Source organism: Aythya fuligula, chromosome 3 (genome assembly GCF_009819795.1).
Source record: "Aythya fuligula isolate bAytFul2 chromosome 3, bAytFul2.pri, whole genome shotgun sequence".
NCBI classification, from domain to species: Eukaryota; Metazoa; Chordata; class Aves; order Anseriformes; family Anatidae; genus Aythya; species Aythya fuligula.
The window spans coordinates 22306096-22323916 of NC_045561.1; the positions used below are offsets into that span (position 1 = coordinate 22306096).

Sequence of the window (17821 nt, forward strand, 5' to 3'; positions counted from 1 at the left end):
AGTATTGCCTCTTTCCCACTTCAATACTGTGCAACAAGCCAGATTCTGCTTCAATCTGCTCCCACGTGGCTGTGCAGTTTGGTACCTGTCTCAGCAGGGTTGTCCCATGGTTAAACAGGTGCAGCAAAATCAGGGTATGGCATGTGTGTGCTGGAGGCACATTATCTTGGAACCGTGGAATGGTTCAGGTTGGAAGAGACCTTAAAGATCTTCTAATTCCAACCCCTCCTTGCCATGGGCAGGGGCTGAGCGAAGCAGCTCTGATAAAGATATGAATAATTCTGATGTTTATCTGTATTTTCTACATCAGCACCTGCACTGTGGTTAGGAAGGGAATATGAGATCTCAGAATAAGTGCTTGCAAAAAATACATCTTGGCCCAAATAGTAGTAAAACCCATGCCATTCTAAAAATAAAAATAAATGAGGGGTTGTCACTGCCACTCCCATGAGATTCCAAGCCCTGACAGCTTTTGATAGCTATTCAAACTTCTTGTCCTTAGCTGAGTCAACATCCCCATTTCTTTCGTGATTCTCCTGTAGAATTCAAATATTTGCCAGATTTAGAGCCCAGCAAACTCAGAGCTGAAGCAGAGGCCTGCTTCAATGTTGTAGCCCTGCTGTATTTTTCAGCAATGGAATTAGTTTGCCTGTCCTGTTAAGGTCTTGGCAGTATCAATCGGATCAGTCTGAGAAAAGTCATCTTGCAAAATGACATGGGTATGGCTTGCATTAGACTGCTTGCAGTTAAAACTTGGACTGTTCTCTCTTATTAGAAAGCTCTGCCTGAGGCAGAATGGATCAATACCTAACTTTCCTAACAAATTAATAGCGTTTTATTCCAACTGATTTACTATCTTTCCTAAACATGCTTTGTGATTTGATTAAACTGCATACTCCTAATTTAATTTTTAAAAGATACCAAAATATACTGAAGAGGGAGAGGCATGAGCATATAAACACCTACTTATCGCTCCAGGCTCCAGTCCATTCCACTTCACCCCAGGGATTTCTAAGCCTCACAAGTTTCTCTGGCCGTCCTCGGTAATGTACCTAAAAGATCCACAACAAACAGAACCTGAGCACTCCCATTATTCCAATCATCGTGGAGCAATTGCTTTTCAGAAAGGATAAAACATGATTTGTCCTCGAGTGATGCAGTCCATTACAGTTTGCAATAGTTAGATGTCTTCCACCCTAATTTTTACATTATCCTGTGCCACCAAGTGAGCCATTAACTGCAGCACTCACCATTTCATATAATGACAGCAACCTGCAAGGAAAAATATCAGCTACAAAACAGTGGAATATCTACATCCTTAAAAGATACTGTACAACACAGCAAGGTTAGAAAGAGATTACTTGGCACGGACATCTCTGTAATGACTCCAGTTTCAGAGAAATGTGAATATCTGTGGCAGGCTGGGCAGGTGAGACTGTTGGAGTTGTTCACTAGAGGCTTTGACTCCTTTCCCATTAGAGTTGATTGGCAAAGTACATGCTCCCACCTTATGCAGCATGAATACATGAAGCATTTTTAATTGGTCAGTCACAGAAAGACATCAGAAAGTTGAAGTCACCGCACCGTTGCAAGCTGTTTTGTATAATGGCTGGTACAAACACTTCAGCCAGTCTGGATGAGCTGCAGAAAAGCTGGCTTACCTCCTCTGCTCCAGTGACAGAATAAGCGTGTCCCTTTACCAGCTTCAGACTTGTGATTGCTTCTGTTTCAGACGCACGAGTTACCTTGGGCATTAAAAATATTCACACTTACGGCCATATATTGTGTACTAACACAGCTTTCATTAGCAGGTTAATATGGGGGAAGATATACAAAGTGGTATGCACAACAAGTATAAATATTCCTGATGCAATGTATATTAAATAGAAGTGAGATTCACAGCAAGAGTTCACCTCCGGAGTTTCATGCCCTCAAATATGCAGTCAGAGAGTCTGAACAGCAGAGACTTAATTAAATTTAAATCTAGAACCAATTCCCCTTTCAGGTAACAGATCCAGTCACCTGCAGAGATATGCACATGTGAACTCAGCTCAAACCCACCTTGGTTAGGATCCAGCATATCAAAATCAGAGCTCTGGCAATCCTACATGCCATAAGCCAGGATTCAAAACAAGATTATGAAACAGCATATGAAAGGCATGGAGTTTCCAAAACACATACAGACATCGTCTGTAACTTGAGAGAGTTTGTAGGTATCAATTATTTTTTTGATTGAAAATCAAAGCCAGAGTCAGAGTACAAACTATAGCAAAGTACCCAAGTCAGGTACAAACCAAGGAGTGTATGGAGCTGACGTTACACATGATTTGAATGGGAAAAGATACTCAGAGAATGAGAACAGAGTTCAGGAAGACCAGTCCCTTGCTCATTATTCTAAGCATTATAACAGACTGTCTTATAAAAAGGGAGGCATGATGGGAGTTCTTTTTTTGGACCTTGTCCAAAGATTTTATAACTGAAATCAATTAAGTCTGCCACTGATTTCTGTTTGCTTTTAATTCAGACCTTCCTTCTTATGCCTAACATTGGTACAAGCCTTCAGAGAAGAGAAGAGAAGAGAAGAGAAGAGAAGAGAAGAGAAGAGAAGAGAAGAGAAGAGAAGAGAAGAGAAGAGAAGAGAAGAGAAGAGAAGAGAAGAGAAGAGAAGAGAAGAGAAGAGAAGAGAAGAGAAGAGAAGAGAAGAGAAGAGAAGAGAAGAGAAGAGAAGAGAAGGCAGTCTCACATCAATGGAACAGCCGAGAAGTGACCCAGCTCTCAGAGCCTTCTGGATGATTTGGTACAAGTTTGAAGGAGCCCTCCGCAGATTATAGGACTCAGAGATGCCTCCAGTAAAATCCTCAAACCCTTCTACAGTGGACCCTCCAGTGAGAGCTTCGTAAGAGCCGTTTAGCCTGTGTGGGGAAATGACAGAGATATGTATGGGGCCATCTCCACTTGTAAGCATGTGCACTGCAGAAAGAAATAATTGATTATCTGTAGGTCTGTCTGATCATCAGTGTGATCAGACAACTTTTGAACACCCAGGAGTGCTACCTCCCAGCCAGCCACCATACTTGGCATAGGCCTTCTCCAGCAGTGCACTCCAGAACTCGTTGCCTTCCTCCGAGTGCACAAAGAGCAGCTTCCCATTCTTGGTAGGCAGCCGGTCATCCACCACGACATCCACCCACTCCCCATACTGCCAGAACTAACAAAAAGAAGAGATGAAGAGATGATTAGGGCTGATGTATAAATAATGACTCTGCACTACCACCTTCCTCTTCCTTGCAATTGAGGCAAATCCCTGTGAAATGCTGAGCAGGCTCCTTAAACACTATTAAAGAGTTGCTGATAGGTACCATTAACAGTAACTTCTACATAACATCTAGAATAGCCCATTCTCCATGCAGAGATTACATAGTGAAGGGTCCAGAAAGCTAGTGAGTTGACAGGAGTCTCAAAAGTCCTGTTTTCTTGTCTAGTCTTCTAAGGTCCAATCCACGGGGGGAGGGAATCATGCCTCTAAAAATGCTGCAAGATGTCACCCAAAAGGGGAAGCACTCAATAGTGCCAGTGCCTCCTGAAAATATTGGGAAATGTGTGAAACACTGCTAAGACTAATTTTTTGCATGAGCACTTGAACCATTTACAGTTCATTTACAGAATCTGACACAGTCCTGGAGGTAAAGGAAAGAGGATAATAAACACAATAACCCCTCTATTGAGATGAGCAGGAGGAAGGTATAGGTATGTGCTCTATAACATCTGTCCTCACCCAAACACCTCCTTTAGTTTTGCAGGGTGAATCCACACTGCTCATGCTTGAGTCTAACTTCTATGGTCTGCAAGCAAGGAAATGTAGACAAAGCAGTGGAGAGGGAAGGGAGGAAGTAACCTCATCAGCCTAGATTCCCTCTCAACAGTCAGCAAGACAGATGTTGGCATGGCTCTCATGGTATGATAGTTTGGCTCAGTTTACAAAAACTGTGTAACTTGCTACAGCCCTATCAGCTGTAAGACAGCAGAGCCTACCCAGTGAGTAAATGTCGATTAACATTATACAGCATTTAACTCTGTTCTTTTCTTCACCCTATCAATTTCACTTACACACTAATTCTTGAATATTCAGCCTGTGTCAAAGATTTAAAAAAAAAAAAAAAAAACCTGCTTTTCCTCTTTTATTCTCAGTACACTAATGAGAGAGATACCTGGAAATGAAAGATGCCAGCATAGTCCTCCTGGAAACTTTGAGCTTTGGGAACAACACGGTACAGAACATCTGGATTCAAAGTCAGAGATGCAATGGCAGCCAGGAGCCAGCAATCACCTAAAAACATACACAATCCAAGGTGGAAAAGCTCATTAAAAAATAACATTTCGCTGAGCTGGTCCTTTCACCACTATATCACACTCCTACATAGACTAAAATGCCAGCATTATGTGTTTTGCAAGATCCTGTCAGATTCTATATTGGTTCAGCAAATAATTCTTGTTTTGTTGTGTATTGTAGGTTCTCTAAGGATGAACACAGTGGTAATTTTAATGGTCTAGTTCGGCTTTTGTTATTTTGATTTTTTGATGAAGCTGTGAAAGCAGGCAGTTTTAGCTAAGCTTTCTAATATCTTCAGGAAACAAAGAGCATAGCCAGAGAGAGCAAGCATTTGGGTTTGTGGGTTGCAAAGCCCAGCTGGGTGGTGCAGAGTAGATAACCTGTGCTACCTTAACTAGTCCCAAACCAGTGCAGCTGGGAGAGGTAGGGGCTTAGAAGGTGAGCAGAGGGCAAATGCTCAGTGTTGCTTGAAGGAGGGTGCTGGGTTCTTCATTCCTTTTTTTTTTTTTTGAGAAGATTTAATTGATAGAATGAAGTTTTACCTAGCTATTTCATTTTAGTTCTTTCTTTGAAGGTCTGACTTGAAGTAGCACCAAGGACTATTACAGCTCTGCTTATGAGTCTAATGGAAACTGAAATCTAGTGGGAACTCTGAAATCAGGTGAGTTTTTCTCTGGCTCACTGGCTGTCCTGAGAAGGGTAGGCATGCCTAGCCTGTACTGGAGACTAGGTGTTTTATAGCTTAAGCTGTTTTCTGGGTTGCTAGCTTGTTGTGGATCAAAGGTTGGGTAGGTGGAAGCCTTTGCTTGCTACTGGGAAATTCAGAGACTCATGGATTTCTTGGTGTATTTGCATATTGCAAAAAGTAGGAAGCATTTCTGTGGTTCTGTGTTACTTTCTGAGGTGTGCACAAAGTCTAGGAAAAAAATTTGCTCTAAAAGTGCTAAATTATCCTGGTTCCCTGTGGATTATTTGTGCCCAGACATAGTTTCTTTGTGTAGGTGCATATACTGCAGAATGAAGTGGCACAACTCTTGCTTCATTGGAAATAAGATAATGGAGAAATCAAGGAAAGAGTTCAATACGTAGCATGATTTAATATCTTAGAGCAGCAGATAGCAATTTATATTGACTTAGGCTTTATGTTTCAGTACCATGATTATTATGATTGTAAAGATAAGATACTGGGACTTTTATAGTGCTTTCTGTTACCTGTACTCCCTGGGAGGTACCTGGATGCCTCCTATGAGCTGACCCAGAAACAGCTGATCCCAGACAGGCATGCAAAAACTTGTGAAACATCTGAAAAAAGTGCCCCTGGTGTGATGGCTGATCTGATTGGTAGAGGTCACCCACCCAATGTTCATAGCATAGGCATTTCCAATGGGGAGAGAAAATGTACATGTATCACCAGCCTTCCCCAGCACTTCTCTCTGCCATCCTGGCTGCTACATTCAGGGAATAGCATTCAAACTGGAAGGGCATAGAAGATGTCAAGGTTACCTTTTTATCCCCATCTATCTGCATCTCTTATTAAAATAATAATAATAATAATAATAATAATAAATTAAAAAAAAAAAAAATCTTGCTCCTCCTATTCAAGTTTAAAGAGGAAGTGTGAGACAGGACCTTGCAAAAAAGCTGTTTCAGCCAAGAGCTCTTACTTGAAAGGTAAAGTTCCCCTTGCAGAAAAGAGGATAAATCACAATAAAAGCGTCATGAAATATTTAAACTAGAAATAGGAAAAAAGTTGCTGCTGTACATATAGAAGAGAGGATCAAAAAGCTTCAGCCTGTAGAGCAGCTATGACCAAAAACCTTCTCAAGCTCACCTTCAACCTAATTATTTTTGAAATTACTATGCATTCAGTGGGACAGGACCTAAGTCACTGGCTTAGAAGGTTCCTCTTAGCCCTAGACATCTGTGTGTGAAGTAAGTAAAACTGGAGAATTTAAGGTGGTGTGAAAAAAATATAAAAATAAAAGAACCTTCTCTCCCAAGAAAACATAGATGCAGGGAAAAAATGAGAGTGAGAATGCTCAGACTTGTTTTGTAACTATTTCTTTGAGTCTTTTCTTGGTACAGGTGTATGCCTTATGCTGTTATAACCTCTGCCTTTTCCTTGTAGATGTAGAAATAATGGTGGTAAGTCTGGGAAGTGGCCCTTTAGAGGAAGAAGGAAAGTTTTATAGGGTTAGACCAGAAGACCTAATTTTTCCAGCTTCTCCAGGCATTCTTGTTGTTCCTGAGTGAAGCACAGAAAGCTGTTTCTGGGGATATGGCAGAGCGGGACTCCTGGTGTCCCTGCCATGTCCTCCATACCATGGTGAAGCCAGAGGTCTGTAGCAGCGAGGAGTTGGTGCTTTCCCAACAAGCAACATCTGTAAGGGGTTCCTCTTTACTGGTTCAGGCCCAGTTTTTACAACTGGTGAAAGGGAAATTGCTCTGGGCTTTGCAGAGGATGGTACATGTTTGATGCACAATTAGGCAGAAGAGTCAGTGAAATGAGAGGGGTATACTTAGATGTGCTATTTACTTCTCTGACTCAGGACTAAGCAATTTCAGAATCTCATCCTTGCAAGATGCCAAATGCAGCATGAAATCCTTTACAGCTCTTTTATGGTATGAATTAACATCTTAGCATCTGGGAGAGTGAATGACATTGGCACTTCAGTCTCCTAAAAACTCATTGTGCAATCCAACTTCCTGCGGAAACACTAGGGGCAAATCTGTTTAACATGTGCTTGGGAAGAATCGTATTGGAAGAGTTGCAGCAGTGAGCTTGTCCTTAAAAATATCATTGCCTGCCTTGAGCAATGCAGAGCACTGTCTCTAAACCTTACTTGGGGGTGTAATATCTTTGGCTAAGCTTGTGTTTGAGCAGCAATTAACCTTCCCTCTGACAGGAATCAGCTGAGAATTGGCTGCTCTGCAGTAACTTGGTAAAATAAGATGGTTCACATGGGGTGCCTAGATGCGAATGGATTGGGACCACCTTTATATACAAGTAATGCATTATGTTCAGGTTCCTGTGATGCCAGCATTAACACAAATCGAAGAAGATACAGTAAGCTGTCCATATCAAGGTGCTCCCAGGGTGGAGCCTGAATTGTGCAGGTTGCCTCTTCTCATAAATCACAATGGGATCCTGGCTTAATAATAAGGCTTCTCAGCCTGTGATAATGATAAATACTTATGGCTTTTTGGTTCCTTTTTTTTTTTTTTTTTAAAAAAAAAAAAGGGGGGGGGGGAATATCTACTGACATATCATAGTGTTTATTTTGTTTTGTTTTCTCAAAGTTCACCATTGCTTTGCTGGCAGCAGCTATTACTGTTTTGTTTAGCACTAATGGTGCTGTGCCTGGAGTATAGTGTGGCAACATAAGCTCTCTGGAAAGGCAGCTGATGTAGGACCCCTAAAACTTGTCACAGTACAGCTAAAGGTTATAAGTCAATTTCCAAATTGTGAGGAAATGATTTGATTTCCTTCCTAAATGAGTGAATTTTGGAAGGAGAGGAAATGAGGCCAACTGGCCAATGAATTATATGTATAATTAGACTATATTTCCCACACAATTATAGTCAGAAAAATGACAAATTTCTGCTCACAACATACATTTTAAGTTGTACCCTTTTAGCTTTTAGAAATGAAAAAAGTCTTCTCAGCATTAGACCTGTGAGGCTAAATCACCTACAGGCACATATGCTGCTTCCTGCTCAATCTCATATTTCATGAAGTATTAGACAAGTGCTAATTACAATGTTTACTGCTGTTACTGCTGAATGTGCTAAAAAGAAGCCAGACCGATTCCTGGATCCAAAGTAATTTGTAATGTTGGTGATACTCTTTATTATTATTATTTTGAAATGGACAGTTATGACCTTGAGTTTGAGCTAGAGAAGGTAAATGTGAAACCTAGCTGTGGATACACATAGATACACGTACCTATATACACATACTATTTTGAAGCACTGCTTTGACTATTAGCCTGCTTGAAATACTCTCTCTGCCTGCACACAGACGCAGTGAAATGACCTTCATTCTCAACATTACGTAGGTGCTTCCTGGTTCAGTGACAATCAAGTTGCTGTAATGGATACACAGTCTTTGGTGATGTTGGAGCTGTGTGGCTCATCTGTGTTGATGATGTTTACCCAAGTGCACTGCTTGCACAGGAGCCATAAATTTAATGAGAAATTTGATTAGTTTCAGTTGCTATAAAGCAGCACTTGGTTTCTGTTTAGCTGCTATCAAAGTGTCTATGCTCAGAACATCTGCACTTTTCAATGAAATAGTAATGGAGGAGTTTAAACCAGACATCCAAGTGTTGAGTTCCACAATCTAAACAGACAGCATAGGAACACTTCTGTACTGCATCCTCGCTTGTTGCTGGGTGCAGCAACAATGCTAGGTGTTTGGAAGGGATCAGAATGCAATACTATTGCTCTTGCTTCCTGCTTTGTCAAGCAGATTTAACTCTTGACTTTACTTTCTGCTGGGAGGGCTTGTTGAGAGCCCCTAGTACCTGTAGCATGCTACCAGACATGACCCTCTTTGCAATTTCTGGCAGTGGAGGCTTTATCTGATTTGAGGTTTCAAAGAAAGGCTTCCTGTTGTTTTATGGAAATTAAGATCTGCAGCTGTGTACTGAACAGCAAAGGACCACCCAGCGAAGGAACAGGTTTTATTCTCTTTGGGACCTGTAGTTAGCTGTGAGTGTATTTTGTAGATCCAGGCAATCAACCCAGTAGAACAAGGATATGAAATACCCCTGAACTTGTGGAGCTGAACTTCAGGAGGTACATATGCAAATGTTTATAGCAAAATTAGTGAACAAGTCCAGTACTATAAAGCACTTTGCTGCCTACAGGAGCTCCAAAGGCTCCATTAACAAGTATCAGATCTATTGTAGAGCTGCTAAGCTTTGGATTGGTCTCCAGTCTACCTGGAATCTCTTCAAATCTGCTTTTGAGATAAGAGTAAGACAAAGCATATGGGTTGGGGTCCTCAGCTGAGGTGCACTGGCTGCAGCTGCATTGGCTTCAGAGGACTTGTGGTGGCAGCCTAGGTCAAGGAAGCTGCTTCCTGAGCCTTCAAAACAAAGGTGCTCCATGAATATAACTTGTGTGGATCTGAAAAGCTATATTAATCCGAGAGGCTTTTGAGTATGTTTTCTATTCTTTAAATTAAATTTATACCACTTCCTTCCTGAGACCCCCTGCAAACAATTCTGCAGCTAACTTATTCAGATAGCTGCAAGGAAACTTTCTAAGTCACCTTTAATAATGAAGACTGTGACTGCATTTCAAGTTGTTACTAGGCTATCAAAAAGATATGGTTCAAAGCACTTTTAAAATATTTCAAGTCTTTCAAGTTCCCATGAAACTTCCCAAGCTGATACTCATCTAGCCTATACTGTTGTCAAAGAACTAAGTTTAATGGAGTGAGACTGACTATGGGGTTTTTTGTTCCTTTTGTTCATATAAACCCTGACCTGCAGTGTTATTTTAAAAAGAAATGAAATATGTCACAGAAGATTATTAAAAATAGGTTCTGTTTCCCTAAAGGACTTGTTAACAGGTCACACACATGGCTTATGTACATATGTAATAAGGGTCTGTTTCAACAGAAGTGTTTCGCATGACAGCTTTAATAACAAGTCCTTTGATATTTGAGGTATTGGATCAAATAACAGAAAAGCATAGTATACACCTCTGAGATGTAAAGCAAACACCTAAACACTAAAAGGTAAGTCCCATGCCTCTATTCTGAAGTTTATTTTGTAAAGGATCAGTTTCTGTAAAAGCAATTGTAAACTGCCCTTCAGAAACAAAAGTAGATTATATTTGTCCCCTCTTTTTTGATCTTTCTGCCTGTGTGAACATATATATAATATTCTTTTTCCACTTTTAGTGACAAAGGGAAGCTTGTAATAGAAGCAGAAGCAAATTATTGGGCTTTTCCTCCAGACCTGGGGGTATTTTTCAGGACCAGCGTTTGGGTTGCAGCCCACCAAAGGCTGGTTGGAGAAATCCCAGGAGCAGGCACCCTCCCCAGCTGCATAGGAGCCATTTGGGCCCAGATCTGTTGCCACCACTATTTGGTGCCTTTGGGCACTGCCCTGTGAAATGAAAGCCTGTTTAGCACAAAGGTCTGGGACTCCAAAGAGATGTTCAGGAAGTGACAGAATTGAAAAGGGGCTGAGGGTATTTGCATTCAGCTTCTAGGCTTAACACAAATAGTGTATTAACCTCTTCTAGTTGGAGAGCAGGTAGCATTCTTCAGTCCTTTAGCTTGTAAGCTGTCAAAGAAAATTAGGTTGGTTGTTTTTTGTTTTTTTTTTTTTAATATTGTTATAGAAAAATTGTGAATTGGAGATGACAAGAAATGTTGCTTTTATTACTTATCTGAACAATTCTCCTAGAATACAGTAAGTGATTCCCTGTATTCTGCTCCAGCATCCACCAAATAAATATCCTGGAGTTAGCAGATTGGGCGTCTTATTTTTAGCAGCTAGCATACAGGCCCACACACCAGGGAATTTCTTGGTGATTGCTTTAATGGTGCTGTGTTTACAGGAACAGCACTGGTATTATTTATCGTCAATAACTTGCTGAAATTGTTTGAATCTCATTTTCACAACAGATGGGATGGAGAAGCAGTAAGGTCAGGAGTACTGTGGTAAGCAATGCAGAAGGGAGAAAGGCTGATTTTTCCCTGTCTCATCTATTGAATTCTCATTACAAGAGTTTCAGCCTTTTCGGCTCTGTATGCAGTCAGGAGAGGGTGCTGCCGCTGTCTTCTGCAGCTGGATTTTATCAATGAGGCAGGCAGGAAAGAGGCCAATGCATCAGCTCTTGGGAGGCAGTGGGAGGAGGTGGATAAAAACTGTTTGCATAGGAGCTTTGTTCAGGTGATAGCAAGCACTAGAGAAAAACGGGTAAGAAAGATGGTTTTGCTATAGTGGGTCCAGGAGAGGGTGACTGCTGTCTGAGAGACATCTTGTCAGCATCAGGCCCCAATTCATAGAGCTGGGCAGCATTGCTTTTTTTTGTTGTTGTTGTATTTTTGCACAGCGTGCATGGTTGTTCCTTCCTTGTTATTTGATCCTTCCTGTGTTTGCTCACAGCTCTACCCAAAACACTGTACAAACAGTAGGAGCATTCAACATGAAGGGCTTGGAAAAATTTGCTTGTTATGGATGACATTACAAACCTGATGTGTTCCATTCTTTTTTTATTATTATTATTTATTTTTTTTATGATGTGGTCCATGTTCCTAACTCATGGGCCATCCTGCTTGGCTTGAAATGGCACATCATAGCTCCAGCCCCTGTACTAAACCAGTTCCTACTCTGTTTCCTGGTGATTGTGTATTTTTTCCTTGTGTGAAACTGTGGTTGGATCTTGTTCTGCCTCCCATATAAAAATCCTCAATGACCTGGATAAAGGGTGAAATTTCATTGGTGTCCTTTGGGTTTCTGGAGACTGTCTTCCTGGGACAGGCATGAAACCAAGTCTCTTGCTTCAGGGCAAGTGTTATAAGGTTAGTGTCCAGCTCTGTCTTAAAAGGTTAAAAAAGCAAGGAAATCTTGCAGTCCACCAGGGATAATCTGCTTACTACCTGCAGGAGACAGTTTGGTGAGTGCCAGATTTGACACAGCTCTTAAAAATCTATGTGCACCCTGTCCTAGGCAGCAGTGCTGTTTGTTTAAGCGCCTTGATGGGAAATGAGCACCCTCGTTGGATGTCTGCCTTCTTTTATACTACAGCCAGGGTGCCTGACTCAGGGCTGTGAACTAGATGCTGGGATGCTCAGCCTTAACCTGTCTATAAGTAGACAAGAAAATCATCTGTCTATGAGAAATTTTTAAAATAAGCTTCATGTTTTGGAAGAAGAAAGGGGGGGGGGGGGGGGGGGTGGGGGGGGGGAAGTGCTGTACGTACCCAGCTCTCCTTGGCAGACATCTGTTCGAGTAGCTCCTCCAACTATAAACTGAGGGTTTGAGCATAACTCCTGAAAAGACACATTTTCAAAGTATGCATTACCCCTTCTGGTCTGAAAAGTTCCTACTTCTTGTTCATTGTTTCTGTGTAAAGGTTCAATAAATATTAATCAGTTTTATCATTCCTGAAAGTATTTATATAACTTTTGTCCTCAGGAAACAAAAGCCTCCCCTTCCTCCTAGGCATTCCCCATGAGTCTCTTTCTAGATGGCAGAACTGGTCAGTCCCCAGGAAGCTTAACTTGGTGCTTCACATTGAGAGCAGCTCAGGCAGCCACCTGAACTTGCGGAAAGCAAGAGTTGTCAGCTATGAGCACAGCTGTCTCATATGTGTCCCATGTGTCTGGGCTGTGGAGGCAGGAACAACCCACGGCTTCCTTTTGCACGTGTGTCAGATCATGAATCTCTCTTCATGGTAGGTGTGATCTCAGCAACATCCTGCTTGCTTCTGAGGTTATCCAGCTGGTCAGCTGCCTCACAGATGTCTTGGCTAGGAGGCAGCAGTAGGTTACCTACCACACGGAAAAGATTCTTTTTTTTTTTTTTTTTCTTCCTCCTTCTTTCCTCCCTCCAGACTGGTGATCTGTCACAGCTCCTGGAGACAGTCAGCTGTATATATGACATATGATATGACATATCACTCACTTAGACACCTGTTCCTTCTGAGCCACTGCCAAGTGCCACATACACCTTTCTCACAACTGTATCACCAGCTCTTCCTCTTGTATTACCCAATAAGTCTACAACAGTGGAGTGTTTGGCATTTGCTGTCTGCAAACCAGCAGGCACAACCCACTGGGAGATGACTTTGGCAGTAGATGTTTATTTTGCAGGGGGCCATTTCTTCAGCAGGTCTCCTCCAGGCCCCCCACAACTGAACAGTGATCCCACCAGCCTGCAGGCACACGCACTGTTTGCAGAGGGAGGGCTGGGATTTGTAATCCTACCAGAGTTCAGCCCTCAGTCATTGCTAGCCATGCTACATTTGTAATGGCCTCCACCTGCAGCAGACACAGTTTTCTTGCATGGGGAGCAAAATAGAATTTAGTGAGTTATCTGAGGTTTCCTTTTGCCCAAGACAGGCAAAATCAAGGGGTACATTCACACTGCTTGTTGCTGAATCACCTGGTGATGTGTTGAAGTGGGTTTGCAAGGGCAGAAACTCAGCTACTGAATCTGCAAATTTCTTTTTCTAATTTTTAGGTAGGGAAAAAATTAGGCCATGAACTTTTCCTGCATACTCTTACCTCCTACCCCCCATCAGAGGAAGGTAAATTAATTTTGTTGTTATTTTTTCCTTCTTCCTTCTCTTCTTACTTTTTCTTGAGGTTGCCGGGAGGGGAAAAATGATGGAGGAGTAGCAAAGTATGTACAGAAACAAATGATTGAAAAATGAAAGCGCATAAAAATCTTTGAAGTCCAGATTTTGTGGCTTAAAAATAAATAAATAAAAACACAGTGTCTTAAAAATTCAATGCCTTTTTTTTTTCCTGATGAAAATGACTATTTTAAATGAAAAGCCATTTAGGGGATGTGTCTGGGCAATAACAGTTTCAGTCAGCTGCCTTTCATCTGTTATAGGTAGACTGAAGTGGGGCAGATAGCTTTTTGGAAGTATTAACTTAATTTCCTGGGGTGCCAGCAGAAGGACCATGGTGTCGGTACTGTTGCAACTGATGGTCAGTGGCTCTTGGGCTGCCCTGCTCTGCCTAGATATGCAGAGGGAGTTTGTGTCCTTCCTGGATTACACTCTGAACATGTGGCTCTGAGGAGCTGGGATCAAAAGGGAGAAATCAGATTCCCAAGAGGCAGTTATAGGATTACTTGGTTTATGAAGGGCTTAGAAAATGCTGATTTTGGTGTTTTGTTTGTTTGCTTTCCCCCTTTTCAACCCTGCTTCTGTTTAAAACCACGAAGATAAGGCAGGATAGAATAGAACATAGAAACAAAACATAAAGGAGCAGCAGGCATTCAGCATCAGCACTGTTCTAGCATGGATGCGTCCAGGTGAGTGTTGATTAGACCTGGCCCCAACCAAACATGCCATGATAAAGCACTCTTACCGTGGGGCGCTTCCAGATTATCCCCTGGGTCTTGAAGGAGTAGGGTCCCAGGTCACAGTAGCCCAGCGCAGATGGACAGGCTGGGAACTCCTCATCCTTGAAGAGAGCACCAGCCTGAAGGCACCGCTGCTTCAGGACCTCGTAGTCCTGGTTCAAATACCTGACTGCCTTCCCGTAGGAGCCCAGCCCTTCTGGGGCTGCTCTGTCTTGGCACAGCCTTGCTGCCACCCTGGCCATGTCTGCCTGGCAGGGCTCCCTCCTCAGCCTCTGCTGGGCAGGAGGAGGAGGATGGAAGCAGGTCGCAGGCTGGGGTGGAGCTGGGGCTGCCCCAGGGGAGGAGGCTTAAGAAGTGTAAATATGTACCTGAGGCAAGCAGGCAGCCAGCCTGTGCTGCTGGGGGAGCGGGCACTGATTTGTGTGACTGCTCAATGGTTTGCTTAAAAGCTTGTGAACTCCCATCTCGTTTCTAAAGCATGCTTTTAACAAGGAGCAAGGGAAAATGGTGTTCTTGCAGGCACGCCTGTTTGCACACTGAGATAATTGTACACTGAATGTCAGGCTCCAGGACCAGGTCTTTAAGTGCCCAGGTGAGGATGCTTCAGACCTCCTTTCCTTCCTTCCAACATCTGTCTCTATGCTGTTGGAGGGCAGAACAACCACAAAACCTAGGGCTGGATGTCATCTGCATGGCTACGGAGATGACAGTTTTAAAAAACTGAGTAGCAGCAGCACTAGGAACTAGTTTCTGGCTTAGGTGATCTTATTCTAGACAACAGTCTTCGGCACTCTGAAAGGAAAGCATTGGTATGAATGAATTTATTGGCAGCAAAAGGTACAGAAGGCTTTTTGGACCTTAAAGAGAAGTGATTCCCGTTTGTGTCATTCATATCGCACTGGTACACGGGTGCACACCTCCTTGCTAAGTTGGCTTGAAACGTTTGTAGGCTTGAGAACTGAAGCAGGAGCAACTTTCTGCAGGGCAGAGCACACCTGCACTCTGCTTTCCTATTCCATGGTCAGTTTTCCCTAGGAAAGCCCACTGCTTGTACAGCTGGGAGCTGGGTAAACTGTTGCTTTGTTTGCAGGAGGACATGGCTGATGACTACACCTTGGTACATTTAAACAGAAGGTGTGGGAAAGGGAAGAGCAAATTTTTAAGGCAAGAAACTTGTTGAGATAAGAAGTCCAAACATAGGCTAGCCAAGTTTCTTGTCTGCAAATATTTGAAGAGCATGAATGCAAGAGAGGAAATGAAATGACTCGGTCAGTCCCAAGTGGGCACCGGTAGGAAAGACTGGGATGAGGGAATTATGCTGGATATCTAAAAACTAAACGAGATGCTGTTGAAATTGAGTAAAGAAGAGTGGTCAGGATTTCATTTCTATTACATTTCAGTATTTCTACATCTGTTTGTGTATTGAATCGGAATGAAAAGTCGATTAAGAAAGGGCTGAAAAGGGTGTTGTTTTTTTTCCACTATGGATTTTTTTTTCCTGAAAAATAGACTCATTTGGAGTTACCCCCTTTCTCTGATCATGGGGCAGAATACTTGTCTCACTCGCTCCCTGCACCAAATTCTTACTCTATTTCCTATGTTTTTGTGGCCCAGAGAAAAGCTTCCATTTTGCTGTGATTGCTGCAAGCCTTGGCAATGTTGTACATGGAAAAGCAAGGTGCTCTGGTATTTTAAAATTGCCATTTTGGTCAAGAATTCTTTATTTCCCATGTATGGTTTTGGTCATACAGAGCATGCAGCGTATCAAATGTAACTCCAGTTGCCACTGGATGTGAGTGGCACAGAAGGGGTGAAACCTACAGCATCACTAGCACGCTGAAGTGTGATATGATGCAAATATAATCAAATTTTAATCTTCAGAAATGGCAGGAAAATATGCCATAGGATTTTTCCCATTCTGTATCTCACATTTGGGAAGAGGCTGAGGACAATTATTTTCTCTGATGGAGGCTTGAACCGGGTAGCCACCCAGTATGTCCACCACAAACCACTGCTCCCAGTAATCTGTAGGAGTGCATTTTAAATCCATTTCCAAGCTTGATTAGCAGCAGCATGACCTGCATATGATACACAAGCACCATCTAGAGGATATAAAGAAGAAGAAAAGGTGATGACACTACAGTTGACTTCTCTTAGCAACTAACATATGTGCTATGGCGGGGGAAAGGTTTTAGGTTTTCCATGACTCAAAATTGCTGCTAGAGTGGTATTAACCCCTACGGGAAATAGGAACCGGGGGGGGGAAGATTAAAAAAATTATTCTAATGTGTTACCTCTGGAATTTACATATTTTTGTCCGGCTCTTCATGCTTTTCTTCACCTTTCTCCCTTTTTTGATAATAGCAAGAGGGTGAGATAATAGAGAAGAACAGAATGAACCAGGAAAAGGCATCATCTTGGTTTCAAAGAAGAATCTGCAAATTATATTAAATCAAAACTGTTCCATATCTGTGGAAATCCTTAGAAGAAAATAACTGCCACTTATCTAATGGTTCTAGACATTTTTGCTGTAGTGCATTAGAGGGAAATGTCATAGCCCTCCTGCACTGCAGCACTCTGCTAATGAGAATTAAAGCAGCTTAGCAGTATTGTAGACCTTCCACTGTGAAAAGGGATTAGCTTGACTTAGAGAGCTCACATCCTCGTGTTCTGGATATATGGGCTCCTATGCATCATTTTACTCTGGAAATAGAGTGGCTATTAATAGGCAGACCAGTGTCAGCTATGAAACAGCCTAAACATGTATCTATAAGGTTATTCTTTTACAGTCATTGCCCAAGATATGAAGTTCCACAACAGAGAGGGGCTGATCCAAGGGTGGAGTTACAGCCCTGTAGAGAGCTGGGAAGTGCATTACACAAGACCATGACCCAGGCCATGCCACCACCTCTCGCTCTCTTGGCTGGTGCTGCAGTCTTGCACTGATGAAGAAACCTCTAGCTCCAGTGGAGAAAGCAATTCTTTGTTGTGAAACATCACTGCTGCAAGCCTCCTCCTTTGGGACACCACCCTCATCCTACTGTGCTCCTGGGGGAGGAGAGCAGGAGCCCAGCAGGTGCGTAGCCCCATTTTCCCCTTCCCTGGACCATTGGCCATATTTTCTCCTCTATCCTCACAATACTGTACTGACTCAAGTAGTACTCAAAATCACTTCTCTCTCCCGAATTGTGGACTCACATATCCACACCTGCTGCCAGGCTGGAAACAGCTGACTTGTCAACATAGCTGGTTGCGGAGGGCTTGGTGGGTAGGCTGTTCAGTTGGCTATTTACACAGTCAGCTTCCCACAGAGTGAGTGAAATTCTGCATTACACCAACATGTCCTTGTCTGTCATCAAACCACCTGAGATAGTACAGTCCCTGAATGTTTGGGGCCACCCTAACAAGCCTTGGTGGCTAATGTCCT

General features: G+C 42.5%; 1 protein-coding gene across 1 annotated transcript in view; it reads right to left on the minus strand.

The window, feature by feature from the left end:
* The window catches only part of CAPN8 (calpain 8), a 28953-nt gene extending 14317 nt beyond the window's left edge, over positions 1–14636 (minus strand). The window contains exons 1-7 of the mRNA XM_032184896.1: positions 14400–14636; positions 12278–12347; positions 4209–4327; positions 3075–3208; positions 2744–2912; positions 1662–1745; positions 967–1052 (exon numbers count right to left, since the gene is read on the minus strand). Coding sequence (XP_032040787.1) covers positions 967–1052; positions 1662–1745; positions 2744–2912; positions 3075–3208; positions 4209–4327; positions 12278–12347; positions 14400–14636 — 899 coding nt within the window. The remainder of the gene's footprint in view (positions 1–966; positions 1053–1661; positions 1746–2743; positions 2913–3074; positions 3209–4208; positions 4328–12277; positions 12348–14399) is intronic.
* Positions 14637–17821: the final 3185 nt, after the last annotated feature.